This window comes from Fusarium redolens (genome assembly GCF_020744475.1).
Source record: "Fusarium redolens strain MPI-CAGE-AT-0023 chromosome Unknown BKA55scaffold_26, whole genome shotgun sequence".
In the NCBI taxonomy this organism is placed as follows: domain Eukaryota; kingdom Fungi; phylum Ascomycota; class Sordariomycetes; order Hypocreales; family Nectriaceae; genus Fusarium; species Fusarium redolens.
This window is the reverse complement of record NW_025763689.1, coordinates 68,661-94,865: the sequence shown is the minus strand read 5'-3', so window position 1 is coordinate 94,865 and position 26,205 is coordinate 68,661. Positions and strand designations below refer to the sequence as shown.

Genomic DNA, 26,205 nt, shown 5'->3' with positions numbered 1-26,205 from the left:
TAGATTTGCGTGGCTGGGCAAATGCGTGAAAGGTTTTGCCAAGAGGCGGTTTGCGACAGACAGCAAGAAAGGTCTGCCTAACACGAGAGACTGCTCATACAGGGACAACAGGAGCATCATTCTCATTTTAATAACCAATTGCCTTCCCTTTTGCTGATAATTCTCGGAGCTGAGCTAGCCAGATCAAGTAGGTATCACTTAATATAGACAAATATTGCTACATGCAGGAGGGGAAGGCAACCATTCTCCACATCCATATTGGTACCTGTGACCAAATGCATCTCCAAAACCTGATTTGCGATGCTAAAGAGGGATGGCCTTATGCTCCATTGAGGCAGCACAAGCTCCACGTGAACAACTTTCTGGAGTGTTGTGCCGAGGCCCAGTGATCACCTTCAACACGTGAGAGGGAGAGTCATTTTGTATTGCCAGCTAGTCGGAGCCATCAGGAACTGGATCAGTCAACATGTTCCAAATACTCACTGAGGTCTAGCACTCACGGATAACGATGCCTATATTGTAACACTCGCATAAAAGGGCTATGGCTTAACTATGGCCACTGCAACTCAGAAGTCCCAAGATTATGCAGCCAAGGTAAACAGGGCTCTGGGAGTTCCGACTACCCAATCTAGCGAAGGCATGTCTTCCAAAGTGATCTGCCTTTTACTCCGGGCCATTTTGCCAGCCAACAAGTCCCTCGGACAACTCCCAGAGCTTTCGTTCTGCTTCCTCGTCATAGATCCACGCAGCATGTCCAAGTTCAGGCGACGTCGGCTCTACACCCGGCCTCACCTGTCTTTCCTCCACAAAATCAGCCAGATACTTCCCACCACGACCTTCCCAATCTTTACTCACTGCCGCATAAACAGTCGTAGCAGCGCCCTGGGCTTTGTTCCTCAAAGCATTCTTCAACGGCCCATCCAAGTCAAGCGTGTCCAGGTCAATATGCTTCCCCAAGTTGGTAAGTATATACCCAGGATGCACTGACAAGCCATGAAGACCTTGATCTGCATATCGCCTGTCAAGCTCGGCTGCGAAGTAGATATTCGCTGTTTTGGATTGACCATATGCTAGCCAGGGATTGTAAGCCTCCTTTTCGAAGTTAAAGTCATCCCAGCGAATAGCTCCAAAGCGGTGAGCTTTTGACGCAACGGAGATGACACGAGATTGGAAGGATGGCGTGGTGGCTGCCAGAAGGGCCGGTTTGAGAAGCCGAAAGAAGAGGAAATGTCCAAGATGATTGGTTCCAAACTGCGTCTCGAAACCATCCTCAGTTCTCCCCTCGGGAGTAGCCATGACTCCTGCATTGAGGATAAGAATGTTCAGCTTATCAACCTTGGCCAGGAAGCCTTTGGCAGCGGCTCGTACAGACTTCAACGAGTCAAGCCTGAGTTCAATTCCGTGGACAGGTGCCTCCGACTTTGCTTCCGGCCATGAAATGATGTCATTGATGCCCTGCTGGATCTTTTCTGGAGACCGGGCGGTGATATAGACCGTCGCTCCAGTTGCGTGGAGAGCTCGAGCGGTTTCTAGTCCGATGCCTTGATTGCCGCCTGTGATAAGGACGACTTTGTCGGTGAGTTTGTTTAGGAGGTTTTCATCTTTAACGATTTGAAGCGCTGTTGGTCTTGCATCACCAGGACCTTGGGGGTTGGCGTGGGCTTCGGCGTAGCGAGACATGTTGGAGGTGTTGTAATCGTTATTTGATGAACAAGTAAAGAGCGGATAAGTATCATATTTACAAAGCCTGGACATATGCTTCATATGGGATTTTATAGTTTCAAGACCTCAACTGTTCTTCGATCTTTATGGTGTCGATGGTAGTCCTGGCTTGGTAATCGGGCTCCACGTCTCGGCAATGAACTTCGACATGTTCAGGGTATGTGATGCAAGGGTGATCGTCAGCCAGAACAAAGAATAACCAGATACTATTGCACGATGACCGAGTAGTAAGGTGTTTTCTGAACTCTAATTTAGGATCTGTTGATACGATTGGTTGGATGATGTGAGCCACTTAGCTTACCCGATAACTCCGGACTTTCATGATACGACTGCCCTTGCTTGAATAGTGAAATGGCTGATATCAGCCACTATGCCATGCTTAACAATTATGTAAAACTGGCTTTGGTTCAATAGCAATAGTCTACTTGATTGCAATATGGCAGTTCGTCAAGAAATCATGTCCAGCCTGAGGAACAAGTGCGACATCACCTTGGATTCAGGCTTCAAAAATGGTCAATCAGATGACAAACGTTGTAGTATTATTACACCTTAGTTGCCATATTTGGCAAACTGTACTTCAGAAGACGCCGACGATGCACTTCCTCTCGGTACATGCTGCAAACCACCTGATCCTTCACCTTCTAAACTACCTCTATCATGATCACCATGACCCGGATACCTTTCGCTATGGACTGATATCTCGGTGGTCTTTACCAGACTCGACTCATTGCCAAAGGCACGATGACTCCCTTCTCCCTTCCCAACACGAACCTCATACTCTCCAGTAATTGTTCCCTGGGGCCCAGTATGTTTCCGCCGGTCGCGATTCAAAGTCTCCAAACCAACATCATCGTGATGAGTAGCATTGTGACTGCGACCATAAGAGCTTTCGTTTCTTCCGCGTGTAAGTTCGACGAGACGGTTGAGGATGCTGAACTCGAGTTTGAGCTTGACGCTGTATACGAGTGGCTTCCAGGCGGTCTGGATGTCGAAGAGATTCGCGAATTCGAGGGCGAGGATGGACACATCGAGGAGAATGACGAGGACGTTGACGATGAGGAGATGGTTCAGTACCATGCGCGTCTTGGTGTTGCCGACGCTCTTTTCTAGTCTGAGGCGTTTGCTCGTCTCCCATACGTACAAGCCCGAGATGATGAGCTCTTGAACGAAAAAGACACTGAGTTGGATCTTCTCAAAGACCTCGTAGGGTTTCTGGAAAGGCTTCGGGTTCGGCGATCCGACGCCATAAACAAGGATAATAACAGGAAGATGCAACCAGATCGCATTGAAGATGATCATATACAAAACCATCCTCAACCTCTTCTGATTATGCATAACAATATGCAACCTCGAGTACAAAACAACAGACTGTCCCGTAATCATAGTACACCATCCAATAAGTATAAGCGTCGAATAAAGATACCGCTGCGCCGACAGCGACAGGTGCATGATGAGGTAACCCGTTCCATTGAAGGCAATGCCCCAAGTCGCGATAACTAAACTCCAGAAGTAAAGCCCGCTGCGCTTCTTGAAGCTGCCGAAGATGTAGGCATTTAACTCGAGGACGTTGTAGAATGCGATGCTGATGAAGACGCAGATCACGATTGCGACGGCGCCGCTTTTGGTATTGATTTCGGCCATGTCATTTCGGTGCGGTGATGGGACGGGGATAGGATCGATCGACAGACAAGGAAATGGTGTAAAACGAGTGAATTGAACGAAGCCAGCGTCGCACAGTTTCAGTAGGGACGGGAATCAGAATTCAAAAACCACCAACGATCTGTTGGTCGTAAAGGTCTTAAGTAAAACGCTCAACACCATCTTTCTCAACGTCCTTCTTCCCTCCCTCTGGTGGCGGTCTCACCATCCAGTTTCCTCCTTCCATATCACGCAACTGACAATTCCATACTAAGCTCATTTCGTGCTGGACCTTTTGCTATGATAAAGTTCAAGGTTGGCAGTTTTGGCTAATCAAACTTAAACTCTATTTTTCTACACGTTGGTTTACATCCCTGCCTCAGCTGTCAAAGGGGTTCTGGTGCGACAGTTGCGCTGCGATCGTCAAATCGATACCGTAGAGAGAAATACCAAGGGTATCGTTACCAACGCAATGGTAGAGATGAATCCTGAGATCTGACATATCTGCATCGTTGGTTCTGCAAAGTGAAAAGATCGTCAGATCAGTCACCACCATCTCGGAAAGTTCCTTCGCCATATGCCGCAGAAGTGTGTCACACCAGGTTTTCACACCTACTCGATTGAGCAAGTGGTAATCTTCACAGCAGGGACCTTTCTAAGCGTAAGCCACATTTTCAGCTGGTGTCTAAAAGACCTCCAATCGCAGTGCTTTCCCTCGCACTCGTGTCCGTTATTCAGCGGCAGTTTCGGTCGGTGATTAATAAAAACAAGCCCTTGTTGAAAAATGTGCCGCTGCCAAGGAACTGGAACCACATTATGTAGTTGTGGCGTGGATGCAGGTTATAGGAGGTGCGTTGATTGTTGGTTGTTAGTTCAGTTGCATCTTGATTCCATGACCCTGTAACCAGGGTTTATACCGATTCTACCAGTGTATTCACCTTCTTCTCCCGATCAGCCCTGCCCGGAAAACACGTCCAGACCCCCGAGTCAGTCTAGAACTCCCTTAATCGTAAGTTATTACTCCCCTGCTCAACGGAACAACATCTGCTTTTCCTCTTGGCTACGCAACTCTCCCAAACTCTAAACATGCTAATTTCCCCACATTCTACAACCTCGATCCCCAGTGCCGAAGGCTGATTGACCCGCGTAAACCGGCCACCCACGCTAGCTTAAGCTTAACGCTGCAGATCTTGCACCGTCTTGGAGTACAACGCCGAGACAACCCTGCTCACTCAATCGTTAATGCCTCGTCGCTGTCATTTCGAGCGGAGATGATGAAGTCCTGGTGATCGATTTGCTGCGCATATTAAAAGTGTCTCAACCAGCTGTCTTGGGTCCTGTCACACCAAGCATCATTCGTCATGCCTTCTACCATTTCTGTACTTGCTGCGGGGGTTCTTGTGCCTGTTTTGGGCGCGGTGGCTGCTAAGCTTCCTTCTACGGCTCAGATTATTGATCAGAAGTCGTTCAATGTCTTGAAGGATGTGCCGCCTCCTGCAGTAGCCAATGATTCTTTGGTATGTCACTGCAGCCTTGTTACCGATTGTTACTAACAATTATTATCAGGTGTTTACTTGGCCCGGTGTAACTGAGGAGTCTCTTGTTGAGAAGCCTTTCCATGTTTACGATGAAGAGTTCTACGACGTCATTGGAAAGGATCCCTCTTTGACCCTCATCGCAACATCGGATACCGACCCCATCTTCCATGAGGCTGTTGTATGGTATCCTCCTACTGAAGAGGTCTTCTTTGTACAGAATGCTGGCGCTCCTGCCGCTGGCACTGGCTTGAACAAGTCATCTATCATCCAGAAGATTTCTCTCAAGGAGGCTGATGCTGTTCGCAAGGGAAAGCAGGAGGAGGTCAAGGTTACTGTCGTTGACTCAAATCCTCAGGTCATCAACCCCAATGGTATGTCGAGCCGGCGATATGTACTGAAACAGGGCTAATTGTTTGATCTCAGGTGGCACTTACTACAAGGGCAACATCATCTTCGCTGGTGAGGGCCAGGGTGACGATGTTCCTTCTGCTCTGTACCTTATGAACCCCCTCCCTCCTTACAACACCACCAGTAAGTCGCAGGCACACTCAAAAGACAATGTTCGAAGCTAACCCTAATCAGCCCTTCTCAACAACTACTTCGGTCGCCAGTTCAACTCGCTCAACGATGTCGGCATCAACCCCAGGAACGGTGACCTGTACTTCACCGATACCCTCTATGGGTATCTCCAAGACTTCCGTCCTGTTCCTGGTCTGCGAAACCAAGTCTATCGTTACAACTTTGACACTGGCGCTGTTACTGTTGTCGCTGATGACTTTACCCTTCCCAACGGTACGTCTTTCATGAAATGATAAAGTACAAGCAACTTATATAGATCAGGTATTGGCTTTGGCCCCGACGGCAAGAAGGTTTACGTCACCGACACTGGCATTGCTCTCGGTTTCTACGGTCGCAACCTCTCTTCTCCCGCTTCTGTTTACTCCTTCGATGTGAACCAGGACGGTACTCTGCAGAACCGCAAGACCTTTGCTTATGTTGCCTCATTCATCCCCGATGGTATGTCTTATATACTGTGCCCCTTGTCTGTTATATACTGACCTCTTCAGGTGTCCACACTGACTCCAAGGGCCGTGTTTATGCCGGTTGTGGTGATGGTGTCCATGTCTGGAACCCATCTGGCAAGCTCATCGGCAAGATCTACACCGGAACTGTTGCTGCTAACTTTCAGTTTGCTGGCAAGGGAAGGATGATTATCACTGGACAGACCAAGCTGTTCTATGTCACCCTTGGAGCGTCAGGCCCCAAGCTGTATGACTAGAGAAGTTCTCTTCTTCATAGGCACATGGATAATAGAATATGGCCTTTAATATCTGCCTGGTCGTTTCTTGCAATGTTCCAGTTCTCTCTTCGTTGGATTCTGCCTTGAAACCATGAAGCAGCATCTTCTTCTTCAAAACTCGAGAATGTACGAGTGGTTTCTTGGCTGAAATAAATATCCAGTACAGATCAATCAGCCTAAGTCTTTCCATCTCGAAGCATCAGATCATGAATGCATATTTTGTAACCCCGCTTTCACCCATACAATCGTAGATGGCCTCATTCTCATCTGACCCAATGAGCTTACAGTGCCGAGGCCTAGCTGAAACCTGCATATACACGTCAGAAACGTTATCTAATTATGTCCCCGGCTCCGCAGATTGCAAATTCACTTCTTCGTATTTGCTTGCTCCTAAGACCCTCAATCCAATCCAATCAATCGTTCACCAAAAGTGAAAGAGCCAAGGCTTTCCGTTTATCGACTTGCGGTTACAACACTAACCCTGTAGTACGCGATGGTTCGTGGAGACCCCCGCCCAGCTCCGTACGAGCCGTGCAGAGGTCTTGAAATCAGGACTGAAATCATGGATTTCGACGTCAAGGAGCAAGATGAGACCGACGAGACTGTGACACTGGTTAACCATTGTTATGCAAGTACTACCTGGAAAACACGACTGCAACCCAAGGACTCAGCAGCTTACGCCTGCAGGTGGATGTATGAAAATCATCTCCGGTCTCATTGAGAGCAATGCTAACCGAGTCAATCGAACTATAGCCATTTGGGTACCAGCCACTCTACGTTTGGGGAATTTATGGCAAGTGAGATGCGGATTAAATTCGATCATATTACTAACTGTCTTTAGACTATAGTCCATGATCTTCTTCTTGATCACAGCCCTGTTGACCGGGACAAGATTCTCTCTAGACTACGAAGAATCCAGAGACGGCACGAGATCAAGAGCTCACAAGGCCCGACCTTTCGACCGGCTTTTGTCCCACTCTATGATGATGATCAGGTGGAGAATATGCTAGGGATACCCGATTTTGAACAGGCCAAATCCGATCTTCCAGCTTTCGTCTCGATCCCGACCATCCATTTGGACAAACCGCGCTCTCGATCATTCCCTGAGAACTCCCACCATGTGAAGTCTCTACTGCAGTATCACTATAGGTTTGGGATACACAATGACACTAGTCAAAAATCCGATTTTGACCTCGCTTCGATTCTTAATGGCCTCCGTTCTCCTTGTGTCCGAGAGTTGTGGTGTTTAGCACTGGATAGCAGTATGTCGAGGTAGATATAGTCAGCCATAGGCTAACAGCTCTTGAAGAAAATCTCGTCACCGTATCATGGCTTCGGGCAAACAGTATCTGGCCGATACTGAGCCAAGGGGCAAGGTACAGCAACCAATTGACAGCAGCTGCACGAATCGCCATGTCCCAATACTTCCAGGGAGACTTAAACCCGCCTCATGAGCGACTCGCAAGTCTACTCACCTCCAAAAAGGGCAAAAGAGTCCTGGTGATTACATTCTTTCTTGGAATGATTGGTCAAATTGTTTCCGCTTCCGTGCCTGGAGGCTGGATGCTGGACCGACTACTTCGCAAAATTGAGAAGCACCTATTGGGAATCGACTCCATGGAGATCATAAGGCTCGCTTCGTTCATCATGGTGCTTCATCGACCAGGTACGGTAAGTTACGAGAAACGGCTTCATCTGTTCAAGATTGCTCAACAGAGATACGCATTAGAAGAAAGGACAACACGACTGGCTCTTTGGCGTATTGAGGACAATCCTTGCTTTTTCGCCTGCGCAATACAACGGAGAGCCACTTCGAAATTTATGTGCCCTTGATGAGCACATGAGGCATTGGGTCGAGGTTGAAAGAACTACGTGGGGCCAAGCAGAGGCCTCTGAAGAGGTTGCGCATGCTCTCAGAAGTTTATGGTCTATCGCAATTCGCTTTACTATGAATTTCCATCTCAATTCGGACCGACATATATATCAACTGGACCGACCAAGCATGTGGAGAAGGTTACTAAATTACATACGCAACGATTCTAAAGCAAAATCAGCCAAGACTGAAGTCTTGTACAGGCCCGAGTTAAAAGGAAAAAGAGGCGAAACTCTTCAAGATCTTGAAGATGAACTGATGATAGCCATCGCAAACCTTAATAGGCACCATGGTACAGCACAGTCAGAACTTCAGGCTTCCAGAGATAACGAGAACAAGGACATGTTACGGAGCATACAGAGCTTTGAAGACAACCTATCCCTAGCTTGTCTCCTTCGCATGTGTACAATATCAACACCCACCCGGTTCTCGATAACTTCGCAAGACATCACAGATATGTTTGCTGGAAGGATATCCCGGCTTGTAGGTCTCATCCACATATTCACTAATATCCAGTAACTCTGGATAATTATGCTTATGCTTTTTAGGAATGGCTTGTTCGGGACTCGGCCTCTCAGCCGCAAGTATACCAAATCTCCGCAATATCAGACGAATTGCGGATCCTGAAGGAGATCCTACATAGCCAAATGCATGTCGTCTCACAGGTAGCACAGAGCCTTGCACGAGCAATGGCCAACTCCATATCTCTCAAAGCGGTCAACGGCGAAACTCCAGAATCGGCAGATATTCATGCACCGTTGGGTACTGGAAAGGAAGACTCGGGACATGACCGAAAAACTCAGATCTTCAACTCACTACAACGAAAATCTCAGCTCAGGCATAGGCAGCTAGCTTACGATATCGAAAGACTACAAGACGCTACAGAGCGGTTGAAGTCACAGGTATTTTTCAACGCCAAGTACATCAAAACTGAGGCTAACCGTCAAACCTAAGGCTGCTTTGTTCATCAAGATCAAAGCCGAAGACCAAAGCATCGCTATCTACGTCTTTACCCTTGTCACCGTCGTCTTCCTCCCACTTTCATTCGCGACGAGCTACATGGGAATGAACACAAGCGATATCAGAGACATGGAGCAGGGGCAGTGGATATTCTGGGCTGTTGGAGGCGTTCTAACGGTCGTAGTTATGCTTAGTGTTTGGGCCATCGCATACAGGGGTCCTCGGTGGAAGAAAGTAAGACAGAGTCGGAAGCTCTTACATATGGATTGACGTTGGTGGACAGGAATTGACACCTGACATGAGGGCAGCGAATCTTTAGGCACATATCGACGTGACAAACTAGTGTTATGGGGTAGCAAACCTATGCACAGTCTTGAGTTCAATGTTGACAAAAGCTTGGAGCTGCCGATGGGAGGCAACAATGCTTGAGACTTCTATCCTAAGTCATGAGAATAATTAGCCTTGAAGCCAAATAAGTCTATAATAAGTTTGCGTAAAGCCTTTGTAACTTAGGATAGAGGTCATAAGTTATCTTGCCCTTGGGGCCTGGTCAGAGGGCAGAGTTTCTGCCAACAGTCTTCCCGGGCGTAACATACTTGCCGCATCGTCGAGTGTCAGAGGCACGGCGAAGGCTCTCTTTATTGAAGCGAGTTTGCAGATGACGACTTATCATGGTCAATTGGCTCTACAATCTCGTAGGCATACGTATGCTTTGCAGTAGTTCTGGTAAGTGAGGTTCGATCTCGACAGTTAATGCACTGATGTATATGCTTCCTAAAATCTTGATATCGCATGATGATTGGGGATGTATATTCCTCTATCAAGCGTGACTATCAACTAAAAGAGAAACGCCATATACTTAAGCGTTGAAGGTTTAGGTATACGCATGCATCTGTGACGCGTCCCTAGAAATCACATAGGTGAAACCGTAGCTCAGCGATTTTCTAAAGTTTATATCATTTGATAGACAACACATCTGCATACATGGCAAAGTTCTACTTGTCCCTGCAACGGCTGGGGACGGGGCAAATACGAGTTTCTCCCCTACAAATGATGGTCTGCTCTAGCCAGATTAGGTTATTATAGCCATGCCACTTAGATATCATAACTTCAGCGTAACAAATTCTTCCAGAATAGCAGCAAAGAGGCATCCAAATGGCGGTCTAAATAGTGATCGGCTATGGTTACCGGCAGAATACTACTACTCCCCACAATAACGAGACGGTGTGATGTCGTACCCCATGTCAGGGACAAACCTTATTCTGATGCCAATGATGCAAGCCTGGCATTTCCAGGCATTACGTAGGCGTGCGTATTGGTAGGCCAGCTTTCTAACTACCTTGCTCCTTAAGACACATTGCCCACTTGGACAGCTTACTTCGACGAACTTATCCAACGGCACGTGATCTTCAAGGGTGCATGGAAAGTTTATAATCCACTGAAAGAGTAGTTTATGAAGGATCAGGGTGGGTATTCTTCTACTACCTTTTCTCCATTCACCGTGTCTCTTATGCGTAACATGGGAAGCTCGGCTCTATGCCAAGCTCGCGCCAACTACCTTTATGTGGTTGATAATGCCCAAGGTTCATCATGAGTTAGGACTCCAGCGGCGCTTCTGTGGGTATCTTGCAAACATATTTCAGTTTCTACTACCTACAGTAAGTTGCACACTGCAACAGGTTTATGATATACATTATCAACGGCAGAAAACCGAAAGCTATGTAGAAGAGAGAATCAATTAATACTAACTCAGAGTGAGTATTCTTGCCGGCCGATGGGTCGAATGCCAGGTGCCAAATTACACAATCTAAGTTCAAGTTGAGGTTAGTTACCCCATTCAAGATGCAACTTCATGGCGCAAGGACCAAGCTCAAAGTCTCAAGATAAATATATAAATAAATGTCTTGGTCCGCTCGAAACTCTTCCGTCCCTCACTCCACAAACACCGTCTTGTATCACTTTAGTACATTACATATACCACCTCCAAAAATGAAGCTGTACTTCCTCGCTTTCCTTCCAGCAGTTCTTGCTTCTTGGGTAAGCGACATTGTTCCGGGACCTGATCCATATCTGACGTTTCCAATAGACCTGCACCACTCCTGCAGGTACCGGCGACTACGGCCGCTGCACTGATAGTGCGACGGGCAATTGGGATTCTTGTGCTGTGGTAGGTATTCCTTTCCTGTTCTTCGTGCTATGCTAATATTTGCTTCGTATTCAGGGTGCACCATGCACAAACAACGGAAACCAATGTACATCTCTTGGCTCCAGAGTTGCGACTTGCACATAGCGAGGCTAGGGTTTAGCTGAGAACATGGTATCTATAGCTAATGATACGTATTATTGTTATCGCTGAAGGGAGAGGCTATTGTGCAATCCTCTTTAATATTAAAATGATAGCCCGTCTATGAGAATGTTATGGTGTATGATCCGCTCCTTTCGCTCCATCTTCCCAAAGTCATCAAGTACTCCCATCGTAGTCAGCCTCTATCTCCAGTGTCCAATACCCATCATTCACATCTCATGCCTAGAATTCGTAGCATCAAGCTCCACCGGAGGGTACTGTGGCGGCGGCGATCCATAAGTCAAGACTGATCCCGCATTCTTCGTTTCCTCCTTCGTCTCCAGCTCAGCCGTTGGTGTAGCCCTCTTCCTTCTTCTCCAAAGATAAAACGCCGCTCCAATAATCGCAAGTCCAACAACACCAACTCCGACTCCAATACCAGCCTGAGCACCTGTTGATAGTCCGCCGCTGGAAGACCCGTCTGATGATGATGCACTGGTACCAGTCTCTGCCGGTACTGACACTGTTGTCGTTGATCTTGTTGATCCCGATGACAAAGACAGATCCTTTTCTCGATAGTTGAGCTGGAACATTGGTGCAAAGATGGTAATTCCATCTAAAGACACTGTGCTTGTTTCATCTGTCACTGTCGCTGGTAGGGTGAGCCAGTTAAGAAGAGTCTTTTGTTTTGAGCATGATGCAACTTGTAACGACCCTCTAGACGCGATGGTTGTGCATGTCTGTGGCCCTCCAGGTTGCGCGCATGTATATCCACTTCTCTCATCAGTTCTCATTTTAACGAAGAGTCTCGAGTGTTCTTACGATGGACAGCATCCTATCACCCTCTCATCATCTTGTATCGAGAACTGAAAATTGAAGTTTCCAGTCTCAGGACCTGTCGCGGTACACGCCGCTTCGTAACCTTTGGGACAGTCGAACGCGGGAGAGTAGAAGCCCCAGCCATTCACAGCATTTCCAGCGGCGATTGATGATTGCCGCGGCGGCCAGCAGTCTGTATCGTCGAGCACGCCTTGCTATAGCGTTATGTCAGAGCAAGTTCGACGCGCCGAGGAAAGATTGGCCTACCGTGTTGTCCCTGTTATTCCCGCACGTCTGGCCTTGCCAACCGTTCGTGCATGTTGTGCAGTCGGTGACGGGTATAGTACATCGATCCGGATACTTCCATTCGGTCGTGAGAGGGCCCAAATTCGTTCGTGCGCTCGGCATCGTTTCGCTTTCAAGATGTTGTCGAAGATTATGTGGAGGGTAAAAGAATGGAGACGAGATCTTCAGGTCAAGAAATGCGAGAGATAAAAGAATTGACCAAGGAGAGAAATCAGAACTGCTCAGCCCATTCGTCATCCCTGTTAGTTTTGGCTTACTGCTTCACACCTATTCCTTTCAGAGACACTGCATGCTTACTTGTACCCGACCTCATCAAAGCTACGGCCAATAAACAACATTGTTTCTCATTTCAAGATTTTCTGCTTAGAAACACCCAACAGAAACTGTCATCACCGTAGGGGTTGTAAGGGCGTTTCCGTTTTCGTGAAATTATGGCCCCCAAATGGCGAAAGGATTGGGATAACCTTGCAGATACGGGACCACATGGCTGAGTTATTTTGGCTGTGTCATTCAGCCTTTAGCAAGGATCTTTGTCAAGAGACCAATCGTAAGAGAATCTCGGTACCGCATCCTTGACTTGTGCGTCTCACTGGGCTGATTTGAAGGCTATGCCAGATCCTTCTGTCATTCGTGCAGCACTCAATATTAGGTGAACCCCATTCAATAACATGCTGGGGGCTATTTGATTAAATCTGTTATCAGTAATTGTTCAAGCATTTCGGTCGCTATTCAAGGTTTATTGCTAGAATAAGCACAAATATACCGAAGGTCGACTGAGGAATCTTGATAATAAAGTGAAGCAAGCCTCCAGCTCATCCAATGTTTGACACATTGACCGTGATAGTATACAAACTACCGGGAGATCCTTGAAGAACCCCCAAAGAGATATAAAGACGATGCGCGGCATCACTGGAAGGAAGGCTGATTTCCTGCGGGAGATCATTTCCCCTAGCAAGCACGCAGTCCCGTAGTTGATGAAGGTAGTACTCCTCTCCGTATGAATTGTAGTACCCATCGACGAAGTCTATTATCTTTCCATATCTTATCTTGTCCGAAGAGTTGTAGATACCCATCCAGGGTTTCAGATTTCCAGATGATGAATCCGCTGCTAAGCCGCAGACAACATAAATCCGAGGAGAAATAAAACTCTTGGCAGTATCAGTAAGCTGAAAGTCGAGAAATCCAGTGAACTTTTCGCTCTTGCCTGTGACGAATTCTTGACGTAGAGTGTCCCATAGATCTGCTGGTTTCGCTGCGAAGGAAGCTAGTTGGATTCCAGGACGGATGTTGAACTGTGATGCGAGATTCATATCAAGAAGCTTTCTCAAGTTTACAGAACCAAAGAATGTGACGTGTTTTCGAATGAAGATCTTGTAGCGTGGACCTGCCCAGAGTAGTGAGTCCTGTGTTTCGAAGAGTTCAGAAGGCCGACTGCGGACATAGCCATCAGCCGTCTTTGTAAGATAAACTCCAATCCTTGACTCCTCTCCACTGTCGTTTGGTACCATGCACGCAAGGTCAAGTAAATATTCCTTATTCGCGCTTGCGCCGAGGTATGTCTCCAGTCTTAGACCTTTATTCGTCATGCTGTATTCATGCCCGTATCTCATTGTCGGTGCTCGACGAAGACTTCGACAGTGTGCGAATTCGGAGGGATATCGAGCGAGAATACCTCGAAATCCCCCGGGTGAATCAACTTTCCATGCAAAGATAGAGAGGTCAGTTGTTTCTTTGATGATCTCCTCTTGAAGTCTGCCGAAAGCCTTGGTTCCTTCTCCGTAGAGCATTGGCATGTGAACGCCGAAGATTCCGAGGAGACAGTATGCGAGATCCTCTATCCTCGTGGTCTCGCGGTTTGCTGCCCACGACATGCGCTTTGCAACTGGTATTGTCTCCAGGATGGCATTGTTTTCCAGAACTGCAACGTCAATGCCGGTGATATATGATATTTTGCTTCGAAGCTTTGCTTTGGTGCCCCGGTAATTCCACTTGCTGTCGTAAAATTCGAGGTTTCGCGAAGCGATCAGTTCCTGCAGTGTCCAGCCTCGGGTAAACCATCGACAAGACGACAAGCCATCAAGCTCGTCATCCTGTGGGTCACGGTGAATATCCAGATCTTCGAGGTGAGCAAAGCAAACTTCTGAGAGCTTATACCAGTTGAACATGGAGTTAATTGCTTCAGCCAACTCTGCGCTGCTCCTCTTGTCAACGCAGCAAGTGTCGACCCATGCGTATGCTATTCCTCGCTCTTTTGCCAATCGGCAGGTATTCACGATCTTTATGTAACCCTTCTTTCCTTTTTCTTGGCCTTCCATCATGTCTTCGAATGTGACTTCATCTTCACCCCACGTATGCGACAGAATTGCATAGGGAGTTGATAATATGTCTTTTTCGTCGGCTCTCTTTAGCACGATCGTCGTTGTGTCGATAAGCCACATAATTACCCGGAGCGCAAGTTCGAAGTATTTACAAAGCTTTGAAACCTTATTTGGCTGTCGTTTGGGCTCGAGTTGCTTGGCAAAATTGATAATGGATGTTTCGCTACAGGTTGACCTCAAGAAGCGGGGTCAAGTTTTGGTGATAGCTGAGTTATTTCAGCTCACCGGAAAATAGTCGGCATGATAATCACCAAAGTACCGTGCCATGACTGTACCAGCATCAAGCCGATCTCACACAATTCGACTCGCCATACCGGGAGGTTTTGAGGAGGAGGATGGTTTCATGCCATAAAGCTCAATGCTTCAGGGTAGTATCGCAAAGGCACGGCCAATTCATGCCAGATAACATCAAGCGATGTAACCTCGTCTCCTCCCCGGGAAACCAATCTTACAAGTTACGACAGGAAATCTCATCTCATGACAGATCGGAGCTGATACCAAAGATTTCCAAGCATCGTGGAGTTTTACCGATAATGGTAATTCACAGCGACGTCTCCAGCTTCCAAACTTTGCCGCTTTCCAGGCTAGCGCATCCGCGAACTCATCATTGCCGAATCCCCATCATTGGCTCAAGGTAATTAATATGAGGTAACAAGATCGATTCTATGGGTCCGGAATTAGAAAGAATTTTCGGTGGAGAACATAACATGGACTAAAGATGAAGTCATAAGAAGCATTCACCAGGATCTCCATCTCTTGGCTGCTTCATCTTTGACTTGGCATTCCTAAAAAGTTTGAATTTCTATAGCCAAGAGATCTCGCCAAGAAGTCAGACTTGGCGGAATGTTTTCTGAAACGGAGAGGTCTGAGGTTGCTCGAAGCAATGAGTCGTCAGGTACGTGGCACTTGAGAGGGACGGTGAGATGTGAAGTGCTGATTGAGATAGATCAACCGATAATCGTCCAATGGAACGGTCCAAATGATCCGGAAAACCCATACAACTGGTCCCGCAAGAAGAAATGGTTTGCCGTCGGTCTTGGTCTCTTCGCGACGTTCATCTCAATGATGAACGGGACAATCATCACTACAGCGCACGAAGCGATTGGCCAAGACTTTAATGTCAGCGACGAGAACTTTCCGCACTCATATTGGCCAGTTGCATCGTGGGGACTGGGCGGTGCGTTGTTCTCACTGGTGTTACTTCCGATTATGGAAGACTTCGGGATGAGGATTGTGTTTCTTCTGGTCTATACTGTCTTCCTCTGCTTTTTGATTCCAGTTGGAGTGGCGCCTAACTACGCAACTCTGATCATCACCCGCTTCTTCAGCGGTGGATGCTGCACTATTCTCGCGAATGCAGTAGCCGGCATCATCGGAAACGTCTTCGCCACCGATCGAGCTCGTACGATTCCAACAGGACTGTACATCATGATCTACTTGAACGCCAGCAGTCTTGGACCAGTCATTGGGGCCGCCATATTTCAGTTCTTGCCGTGGCGATGGATCGGATACATCGAACTTATCTGGACCGGTGTCTTCTTCCCGATTTTCATCCTAGCAATGCCTGAGACACGAGGGTCAGCGATATTGACGGCGAGGGCGAAAAAGTTGAGAAAGCAGGGGAAGAATGCATACAGTCAGAAGGAGCTTGAGTCCAAGTCGATTCTTCACGATATTTGGACAAGCATTCAGAGGCCATTATACATGCTCTGCACTGAGTCGGTTGTCTTCATATCAACTGTCTGGACGGCATTTAGTCTGGGGGTGATTTACGTCTTCACGCAGTCTGTTGAGCAAGTCTTCACTGCTCTTTACGGATGGAACGCTATTGAGGCAGGTTATGTTCAAGCTGCTATTGTTATCGGAGAGATTCTTGGCTTTGGTCTTTGTGTCTTGACGAATAACTGGTACTATGCTTCTGCCTCGCGCAACAAGGAAGCTCCCGGTACGCCTATTCCCGAAGCTCGACTGTACGCCGCCGTTATCGGAGGATTCATCGGCGTCACCGGTGGCATGTTTGTCTACGCATGGACAAGCTATTCCTCAGTCCACTGGATTGGACCCGCGTTTGGACTTATGCTCGTTGGCCTTGGCACCGAAGCCGTCGTTGTGAGCATCGCCAACTATCTGATCGACGCGTACAGCAATTATGCCGGAAGCGCTATCGGAGCGACCGTGTTGGGAGAAAACTTGGGGGTTGCTTTTCTGCCACTTGCTTCAAGCAGTATGTATACCAACCTGGGCTTTCATTGGGCCAGTTCGCTGCTGGGTTTCATCTCGTTGGTCCTGGCGGCTGCGCCAATTGGTGTCTTTATCTGGGGAAAGGAGATCAGGGCTCGAAGTCCATTCATGAAGTCGGCTATGTCGAAGCCAATGGAGTTTTCAATGGCGCCTTCAGAGTAGGCGGATGGTTAGGAAGCAAGCGCGTTGGTAGGAAAAAGTAGACCAAGACTGTGATAAGCGATCTGAATACTTGTATTTCTCACTCTGTCATACCAGTTTGCAACTAATTATTCCAAAGTGACTATCTGAAACCCTCCAAGAATTGATTCCAATTGATCTAGGCAAAGCCTTGGGCAACAACAAAGGTAACATCATCGACGAAACTATTGGCAGCATCAAAGTCATGAACACCACCGTTCGAGGCAGCATACCCAACATTGTTATAATGACGAATATACCTCGTAGGATAATTCCACGATCGAATCGAACTTCCCTGTCCACTCAAACCCTTCTGGGGACAGAACGTAGCATCCTCATTGAACGACTTGCTTCCGTCACCCTTGTTCACATACAAGGTGAAGCCAGAGTGTCGGATGTAGCTTCCAGGAGTATCGTTAGACTCGAAAGAGACACAGCCGCTGTTGGCAAGACCGGTGCGGACTGTCCAGCTTGCTTGTTTCTTGAGGGCGGTGGTGCTGGAGCTGGAGACGACTTGGGTGTTGACGGTGGAGGAGCTGTGTGCGAGATAGCGGTCTGTGTAGCCGGAGGTAGTAAGTTTGAGGGAAATAGATGATCCGACGGTAAGAGCGGATCCACTTGTCAAAGACGTAGTGGCGTACTTGGCCGCGACGATGTTGGCCTGCACGGCGTTCTCAGTCGCATCGGATGGGTATCCTGAAGTAACAATTCCTTCGTAGAAAGTTCCTTGAGCACCATTGCTATTATCACCTCCTATTCCGAGGATCAAAGCGCCTTCTTTCTTCATTGGGCTATACCCGCCGTCAGGATACGCGCCGTTGTAGAAAGTTGATAGTCCACCCGAGGTAGCATCTCCGCCACGAATGCTCCACGTTCCGGGCTTGCCTTTAACGACGGCACTGGTGAAGCGATGGTTGATAGTTGGGTCAGCAGTATTCTGCTTGGGATTCTTTCCAGAGAAAAGACCGTTCTCGAGATCTGCCATGATCCAAGGTCCACTGCCGGAACCTGATCCCCAGACGGTGCTGTCACCGAAGTAAATAGCTTCCATGTGTCCATTTCCAGTATCAGTACTGCTAGTCTCTGCATTACCGTAATCGAAGCAGCAGGCGCCGTTGTAGTGCGTTCCGTCAAGAACAGCATACAGACCCTCGGGTTCATCACCCGTAGCGGAACCACTAACATGGTTGTTACGGTAGCCAGTGCCCGGGGAAATAAATACACCGTAGGCTTTCTTGCCGTTCAAAGTAACAGGTGCACCATCAGCAGCGGCAAGGTTATCATAGCCATTCGCCTCAGGGCCCTTGAAGCCACCAGGAGGAGCCTGGGTCAAGTGGTTGCTTCGACCGGACTGATCATAGATGATGGTGATGAGACAGGTTGTGCCACTGCAGAAAGAGTCTTGGGCAGAGGAAGCTGCGACACCGCCTGCGGAGAGAGGCTTGATGTCGGTGAGGGCGCCGTCTGAGGCACGCTTGATCTGGTAGAGGGCGCTGTTGTAGCTGTCGAAGAGGGCACGGGTGGTGCTATGGGCGGCGATGCAGGGTGTTCCGCCGGATTTGTAGATGTCGCATGGTCCTGCTGAGACAAGACGAGCGGTGGTGGCGAGACCAAGAGCGAAGACGCTTTGAAGAAGCATTGTGATGTTCAGTCCGGGGACTATGAGAAGAAGTGTAAAGCCAGTAGCCAAGGATCTTGACAGAGGATTGAAGAAGAACTGCTGACTTAGAAGAAACAGAAACTATGGCACTGAACAGGAGCTTCTTATATAGATATATCGATACTGAGGTCTCCAGTCCGACAACCCTCCGATGGCCTAACCCCAAACCCCATCGCATTAATATCAGACGAAGCCGCTAACCACCTTCCTATTTCGCACACTCTCCCCAAGCGTAGCTATTCACAAATTCCTCCGTTGGACAAATCCGTCAAAGAATGGTGTGTTGAACAGCGCCAAGCCTTATTCGCCCGCTTCTCCAAATCTGCGGGGTATGCAGATCGGCGCCATCGTCATCTGGGGTAAAACCCCAGGGGGCATCGCGTGGCTCGGGCCTTGATGTAACCATAAACCGGCACTTGCGTGCCGAATTTGATGCGGACAAACCAGAGGAGAGGAAGAGGTAAGAGAACCAATGGGGGGAGTAATTGGGGGATTTATTTAGGGCCGAGTCGTGATGTGGGCGGTATTGAGATCGTCCTGACCTAACCTGATGGGTTGTTCGTGCTAATGGGACTAGAGACGGTATATCCTCGTATATTTGATATCCACTGCCACAAGACGGCAGATAACGTATGACTCTAATCGTAAGAGATGAAAATACCTACCTAAAGAGTCTGCTAAACTTAATTAAATTATCCTAAACTTGTCTCGGCGCTTGTCGCCGCCTGTTTCTTCCTCAAGCGCTGCGTCGTGATTGGAATCGCTTCAACCCTTCCAAAACGCCCCAATGAAATCCTGTACATCTTTCCAAAGAGCATCCGGCTCCTCAAGCGCAGCAAAGTGTCCACCCTTTTCATGCATTCTATACCACTTCACCTGCTCCGTCTGCCGAATCCATCTCTCTGGCGCAGTAACAAGCTCCTTCTTGAACGCGGAGTGACCAAGCGGTACTTTAAGACTCTTCCAGGCATTCATCATGAGCTCGTGATCTTCAAGGACAGTGAGGTGAAGATAGATAGATGTTGGGTAACAGCCTGTAAACCAGTACAAGGCTACGTTGGTTAGGATGAGGTCTTTGTGGGGTGTTTCGTCTGACCATCGGTGCATCTTGTCGCCAATCCATGAGAGGAGGGCGATGGGATTGCTGCCGAAGATGTAGCCTGCTGTAGCTGGTTTGGTGCCGTCGAGTTGGATAAAGGCTGTTTCTTTCTTTTGAAAATCTGCCATTCTGCCGAAGGCTGCCATCTCGTCGGGAGTGTACTTGCCGGCCTTGATGCCTTCCTCAACGTCCTCGCCTGGAGGGGTTGAGATGTTCAGCATGCTCATATGGACGAGCTTACAAGCTGGATCGATGTTTGCGATGACGGGCGCGGTCCAGCCGCCGAGGTCTCCACCCTGGGTGACATAGCCGGTCTTGTCAAAGCCCAGAGAATGCATCATCTTGGACATGAGGCGGGCATTGTCAATATGAGTGAATGGCTTGTTGAGAGGCGGTGCATCAGAGAATCCGAAGCCGATATGGTGAGGGACAATGATGTGATAGGGAAGAGACTCAGGATCGTACTGAGATTTGAGCTTTTGGAGAATGGGGAGGTATTCAACAACAGAGCCTGGCCAGCTGTGAAGGAACAAGATTGGAATCGCAGCAGGGTTCTTGGAGAACAGGGCCAAAAGGTTGATCTTGTAATCTTTCGAGTCGTCATCAGTGACAGTGATGTCAAACTGCGGGATCGAATTGAGAGTAGCCTCCCATTTCTTCCAATCGTAGTCATTCGCCCAATAATCAACCAACTCCGTCAAAGTATCCCTCGGGAGCCCAAAAGCACCATCTTCACGCGAATTCCAAATATTCGCCTTTGGAATAGGCGATAGTTTGAGAAGTGTCTTGAGTTTCTCAATCTCGCCGTCCGGAATGGAAATAGTGGAGGATGTAAGATTTGCTGACGTGGGGACTGCCCAGGGGGCAGCACTAAAGGGAAGGGAAGACATTGTCAAATAATTGAATTGATGGTGTTCAGGGTGATTGAAAGAGGAGAGGTGATTTGGAATATAAGTTTTAATGGTCTTGTTGACTGTTCTTATGCGTTTTTGATTGACCTGGGGATTGTCGTCTGCCTTGGGATGATGATCCTTAGAGGCTCAAATGCGCGAGGTTGATTGGCAAGATGTCAGATTTCTAGAAACTTCGCCAAATTACTTCTCACTAGCTCCATTGAGATAAATAAGAACCAGCCAGATACTGCTAGAAGTTTCTTTCATTTATTGAATGAATGTTGTTGCGGTGTCGGCAAATCAGTGACTCCCGGGAGGCAAGCTGAGTTGACTCCAGTGCACATGTGACTTGGAATGGAAAAACGAAACTCGATTCAAAAGATGCAACAAGCTCTGAGTCGCCAGTATAAAAGGATCAGAGCAGCATCTCGAGATCAAAAATATGCGAACAACCTGACGTTTCCAACCGTGAGAATTAACCCAAGGTAGCTAACACAAGTGATACGATTTGCCTCTGATAGTTGGCATCTACAACAAGAACATTTCTCTCTATAGCTATCCTCCTACGATCGACACATTGCATCGACAACTCAAAAACTTCACCATCTTCCAACTACTTGCATAGTCTACATGGTATGCTACCTCCCGGCATGGCCTACACAGCTATGTATGCTTTGCATTAGATATGGAACTGACCTCATCTCAGGCTGCCATCTGGCGTTAATATCTCTTTTTTTTTCTTTCTCACTATTGAGTTTAACAAACAAAGCATCAAGTTTCTTGTTATCTTTGCCTATATATAGCCTGTATCAGCCAAGCTAGCACGAGAGTTCTAACATCCAGATGTCTACAAGATACAAACGCGTATCCATAGATATCTAGGACTTGAATTGGGGAGTGTGAATCTATTATTAATGTTAGACGATTTAAATGTAAAGTAAGTTAATAGTAATGGTGAATGCCTGTTTGACAGAGAGATGGGAAGGATTGGCTCAGTCTAGATATTGACTTCAGTAGATGCCAACTCATTTTCTGGATGGGACATGCAAGGTCAACTCTGACGGAAAACTTGTCTGGTTATTAGAACAGTGCCAGCTTTTAAACAGCTAAAGTACTAGACAGACAAAGGAAGTTTGACAGTAGATTTTTACGAGTTCGTATGTTGTACGACATGGTGCTCAAAGTGGGGCGGGAGACATGATGCCTGGAGGGATGAAATGAAGCTATCACGAGATCAGTGAGAACCACAAGACGCCAAAATTACAGACCTCCTGCTGAAAGTTTTCCTTCCGCTGCCTCCTGGCTCGCAAACACCACAAGCAATTGTCCTTCGAGGAAATTTCAGCTATGATGGCACTGGGAGTCACATTCTCCATTCGCTCCGCAACCATGTTCCACAGTCAATGAAGGATGAGGATGGCAAGCTCAAGTTGTGAAAGAATGAGGAAGGATTATTATACCAGAAGAGTCCAAAGGGGGACTGGAGCGTGGTATGGCTCGTCCGCGACGGACATTATTTGCATGGCATTCTCTGGCTTCCGCTTACTTGGCCATTGCCTTTGCTCATATGTCTACCAGTTATGCTTCCAGTGAGCTTCATGATCATTTGCACGACATTCCGCACGCTTGAAGAACAGCAGAAAGATCACGATCGATCCACTGTCCAACAGTGAACCCAGGCCGGAAGCACAACGCTTAAACAATTTATAGGAACATTCTGGAGTACCATTCGTCAAGATGCCTCTAAGGGACAGACATATCTTTTGGGGTGAGGTTCTTTGTCGCCATATCTTTGCTTCCTGGTTAGTAGGAACTATTGATATGTAAGATATCGATTGTTCAAAGAGCTAGGTGGCAGCCCCACGGAATGACGTCGATGAGTACTGAGAAAATAAGCGAGTGATAGTTCGAGAAGAGGAGACAATTTAACAGTCTTATTTTGAAAGCCGTAAAAAGGCCAAGGGGCGCTTTGACTTGCAGAGTCAATACTGCTGGAGTCTCTGTTGTTGAAGAAGACGGCCAGTGACTGGTATCCCAAGGCAGGGACATGACTAAGAATAAATATTGGGGCTTTCATCTGAGTAAAATCTGACACTGGCGCTAATGACCATCTACCGTTGCGTCTGTGAGCAGGCCATGTGCCATGTTATGCGGGGTGACCGCGACAATCTCCCCGCTCACGAGGACGTCGATCAGCAAAGATCTTATGCTCAGCGCCGCACCTGATTAATGCCCGTATTTATCTCCGCGGAGCCCAGATTGAAAACTTTCAGACAATACTGTCAGTCTTCAACAAGGAAATGCAAAAGACAGGAAAATATACCATTTCCGATTGTTTTGCTGCTCTTATCTCCTCTGCATGTGAGAATTGGAGATAGTGGCGGTGTTGGTGTGACTGCTTATCTCTGCTCAATGTTCTAGACTACTCCCAGATACAGATGCTGCATCCGTCCATCGAATCAGTAATGGCCCTTTGATCAAAAGTTCAGCCAGTGCAGGTATTATCATCTCTCCCGCAATAATGAGCCCTCGTCGATGCCGACCGAGAGAATGATCTGGCAGTCGATCTAGACGTCTTGCCGCCCTCATTTTCACCAATGAAACACCAGTCTTCATTTCTGGTTCAGAAGCGATAGGTCAGTTGGCGCTGCAACCTTATCACAAGACCCTGGAGGGCTGTGCTATACCCGGAGATGCAATGCATTGACGTCACAGGCCCAAGATCTGTGTCTTTCTTTTCCAGTAGATCTGCATAGATGGTGTCTTGACTTCTCCGTTAACTTTGTGCTTGACTTTTAAAAATATGTCTATATCAGTCCTTCCTCTTTGTAGGCGGCCTGAGTCGCATCTTTCCCATCACCCTGCTCAAAATGGCTTCCGACTTAATGCCTGTCAAAGCAGATGAAATGACAGAGACTACCCCCTTGATACCATCTCGCCAACGCTCCACCAAGGCCGCGACGTCAACAGACACTGCATCACAGCAAGACAGTCTGCCGTATAGTGACTACCATACCATAGACTGGTTACAAGGCCTTGTCAAAGATAGTCACCGATGCGATAACTCAAGTCTGTACTCACGCCGCGGCATTCGCTACCGTATCACCAAGCTATGGGACTCTTCACAAGGATGGGTCGCAGCATTCCTAATCGGTCTTCTGACTGCCTCTATCGCGGCAGTTGTAGACGTCAGCGTTGAGGTGGTAGCAGACTGGAAAGACGGCTATTGCACCAACAACATCTTTCTGAGCCGTCGAGCATGCTGTGCATCAGAGACAACCTGTCAGAGCTGGAAGTCATGGACTGGCAGCTATGTGTACGCATACGCTATCTATGTCGGCCTTGCTTTGGCCTTTGGTATCATCGCTGGTAGTGTTACCATGACAACGAAATCGAATCTCACTGCCGTCGCTCCAGAGAAAGAACAGTCATTTGGTTCATTGGGAGATCAAGCTCCAAACCCCGGCGGAAAGGTTATGTATATGGCAGCTGGAAGTGGCATCCCCGAGATAAAGACCGTATTGTCCGGCTTTTCTATCCCTCATCTCTTCGATCTCAAAGTCCTCATCGTTAAGGCCATCGGATCAATCTTTGCAGTCGCAACAGGCATGTGTTTGGGGAAGGAAGGTCCTTTTGTACACATTTCAGCATGCGTTGGATATCTCGTTAGCATTTGCATCCCCAAGTATGCGAATAATCAACGGAAGCTCAGGGAGATGCTAAGCGTGGCGTGTTCGGCGGGCTTATCTGTCGCTTTCGGTGCTCCGATCGGAGGCGTACTTTTCAGCTATGAGGAGATCAGCACATACTTCCCCCGACGGGTACTTTGGAGGAGCTGCCTTTGTTCAGTTGTAGCTGCGGCCGTTCTCAAGGAGCTCAACCCTACGGGTACTGGCAAGCTGGTTCTGTTTGAGACGAACTACGGCGTCAACTATGATGCTCTTCACTATTTCGTCTTTCTCATTCTCGGCGTCTGCGGTGGCGTGTTTGGTGGAGTATTCTGTCGAGCAAATTTCCTCTGGTCCAAGTCGTTCCGAAAGATTTCGCTTATCAAGAACAACCCTGTTTTTGAGTTGGCTCTTGTGACGTTGATCACTGCAATTCTTCAATTTCCGAATATGCTGATCAGAGAAACTGGAGATATTGTCATGCAACGACTACTTGTTGATTGCAACCATGTTGACGAGGACTGGATTTGCCAACAAGAAGCCCAAGCTACCGGCAAGGGCACGTACTACGCATGGCTGGTCTCTGGAACCTTCGTGAAGCTATTCTTAACGACCATCACATTCGGCTGCAAGGTCCCATCTGGAATTATCATTCCCGCAATGGACGCCGGTGCCCTGTTCGGTCGCATGATCGGTCAACTCATTCCCAACATCTCACCTGGAATCTTTGCCATGGTCGGATCAGCAGCCTTCCTAGCTGGAGTTAGTCGAATGACTGTCAGTCTAGCTGTCATCATGTTTGAGCTCACAGGAGAGGTCAACTTCATCCCGCCCTTCATGATCGCCATTCTAACTGCTAAGTGGGTGGCTGATGTTATCAGTGCCGATGGTGTTTATGATCTTGCTCAGCATCTTCAAGGACATCCATTCTTGGAGGCTGAAGGTGCCATCGGCAAGGTTAGAGAGTTCAGAGATAATGAGGGCAGTGCGATGGTCGACGCTCTTCTCCCTTCAAAAGATGCCATGGACAGCGCTATTGTGTCTATCGCGCCTGGCTATCGTGTCCTCACATCATTACTCCGCCACAAGCTCTCTCATCTTCAGCACAGAGGCTTGAGCGACTCTGGGCTTGTGTTCGTTAACGACGGTGGAGTCTGCCACGGTTATATCTCGCAATATCAACTGGAGAAGACACTGCATATGATTGAGAAAACCGATGGTGTTGAAGAGTCTTCTGAGATAAATATTCTTGAAAGTATTATGGCAGAGTCTATTGACAGGAACCCATTGACTCTCTCGTCGAAAGCTCCTCTTGAGTACGCTGTGGAGTTGTTTGGAAAGCTGGGCATTAGCTATTTGGTCGTCACTGAGGAAGATACGGCCAAGGTGTTGGGAGTTGTGTCGACGAAGCAATTGATCGCGTTCTTGGATAGATTGAAGTAGTCACGAAATTATCGCACGGCATAGAGAAATACAATCCTATAGAAATAGAAGAATCCATCCTACCGTGAACGTATCTCTAGTAGTCAGAGTTGATTGAGCATGTCTTGCCTGCTGGGAGAGGAAATAGTGTCAGGTACCGGCGACAAAAGCCGCTGGGTGAGGCTGTCGATAGTTCCATTTCGCCGAAGGAGCTGAAGCTCCGG

The 26,205-nt window shown here is 47.8% G+C and overlaps 10 protein-coding genes across 10 annotated transcripts; 4 read left to right on the top strand and 6 right to left on the bottom strand.

Annotated features, from left to right (window-relative positions):
- Positions 1-472: 472 nt before the first annotated feature.
- BKA55DRAFT_584393 (uncharacterized protein) lies at positions 473-2,038 on the bottom strand. Its single transcript, XM_046194315.1, has one exon. The coding sequence runs from the start codon at positions 1,762-1,764 to the stop codon at positions 664-666; it is 1,101 nt and encodes a 366-aa protein (XP_046042345.1). The 5' UTR covers positions 1,765-2,038; the 3' UTR covers positions 473-663.
- A 203-nt stretch (positions 2,039-2,241) lies between these two features.
- BKA55DRAFT_584392 (uncharacterized protein) lies at positions 2,242-3,569 on the bottom strand. Its single transcript, XM_046194314.1, has one exon. The coding sequence runs from the start codon at positions 3,361-3,363 to the stop codon at positions 2,272-2,274; it is 1,092 nt and encodes a 363-aa protein (XP_046042344.1). The 5' UTR covers positions 3,364-3,569; the 3' UTR covers positions 2,242-2,271.
- Positions 3,570-4,611: 1,042 nt separating this feature from the next.
- BKA55DRAFT_626786 (D-lactonohydrolase) lies at positions 4,612-6,449 on the top strand. Its single transcript, XM_046196861.1, has 6 exons — positions 4,612-4,877; positions 4,927-5,269; positions 5,322-5,429; positions 5,481-5,690; positions 5,739-5,915; positions 5,966-6,449. Exons 1-6 carry the CDS (start codon positions 4,722-4,724, stop codon positions 6,175-6,177), a joined length of 1,206 nt encoding a protein of 401 aa, XP_046042343.1. The 5' UTR covers positions 4,612-4,721; the 3' UTR covers positions 6,178-6,449.
- An 84-nt stretch (positions 6,450-6,533) lies between these two features.
- On the top strand, positions 6,534-9,492 carry BKA55DRAFT_584383 (uncharacterized protein). Its single transcript, XM_046194313.1, has 8 exons — positions 6,534-6,826; positions 6,886-6,891; positions 6,952-6,991; positions 7,040-7,460; positions 7,508-7,869; positions 7,928-8,554; positions 8,620-8,973; positions 9,026-9,492. Coding segments are annotated over exons 1-8 (2,088 nt in total). The 5' UTR covers positions 6,534-6,824; the 3' UTR covers positions 9,302-9,492.
- Positions 9,493-11,545: 2,053 nt separating this feature from the next.
- Positions 11,546-12,542, bottom strand: BKA55DRAFT_527553 (uncharacterized protein; the record flags this gene model as incomplete). The annotated part of the gene is made up of 3 exons (XM_046188935.1): positions 11,546-12,092; positions 12,138-12,349; positions 12,402-12,542. 3 exons carry the CDS (start codon positions 12,540-12,542, stop codon positions 11,546-11,548), a joined length of 900 nt encoding a protein of 299 aa, XP_046042341.1.
- A 710-nt stretch (positions 12,543-13,252) lies between these two features.
- Positions 13,253-15,085, bottom strand: BKA55DRAFT_545869 (heterokaryon incompatibility protein-domain-containing protein; the record flags this gene model as incomplete). The annotated part of the gene is made up of 2 exons (XM_046190856.1): positions 13,253-14,953; positions 15,044-15,085. 2 exons carry the CDS (start codon positions 15,083-15,085, stop codon positions 13,253-13,255), a joined length of 1,743 nt encoding a protein of 580 aa, XP_046042340.1.
- A 474-nt stretch (positions 15,086-15,559) lies between these two features.
- Positions 15,560-17,300, top strand: BKA55DRAFT_213421 (major facilitator superfamily domain-containing protein). The gene is made up of 2 exons (XM_046185173.1): positions 15,560-15,713; positions 15,765-17,300. The coding sequence occupies exons 1-2, from the start codon at positions 15,662-15,664 to the stop codon at positions 17,219-17,221; spliced, it is 1,509 nt and encodes a 502-aa protein (XP_046042339.1). The 5' UTR covers positions 15,560-15,661; the 3' UTR covers positions 17,222-17,300.
- A 78-nt stretch (positions 17,301-17,378) lies between these two features.
- On the bottom strand, positions 17,379-18,878 carry BKA55DRAFT_527619 (alfa-L-arabinofuranosidase; the record flags this gene model as incomplete). The annotated part of the gene is made up of 1 exon (XM_046188944.1): positions 17,379-18,878. The coding sequence occupies one exon, from the start codon at positions 18,876-18,878 to the stop codon at positions 17,379-17,381; it is 1,500 nt and encodes a 499-aa protein (XP_046042338.1).
- A 610-nt stretch (positions 18,879-19,488) lies between these two features.
- BKA55DRAFT_584372 (Alpha/Beta hydrolase protein) lies at positions 19,489-21,020 on the bottom strand. The gene has a single exon (XM_046194312.1). The coding sequence runs from the start codon at positions 20,886-20,888 to the stop codon at positions 19,665-19,667; it is 1,224 nt and encodes a 407-aa protein (XP_046042337.1). The 5' UTR covers positions 20,889-21,020; the 3' UTR covers positions 19,489-19,664.
- A 2,777-nt stretch (positions 21,021-23,797) lies between these two features.
- Positions 23,798-26,002, top strand: BKA55DRAFT_527614 (chloride channel; the record flags this gene model as incomplete). The annotated part of the gene is made up of 1 exon (XM_046188942.1): positions 23,798-26,002. One exon carries the CDS (start codon positions 23,798-23,800, stop codon positions 26,000-26,002), a length of 2,205 nt encoding a protein of 734 aa, XP_046042336.1.
- Between the last annotated feature and the right edge of the window lie 203 nt (positions 26,003-26,205).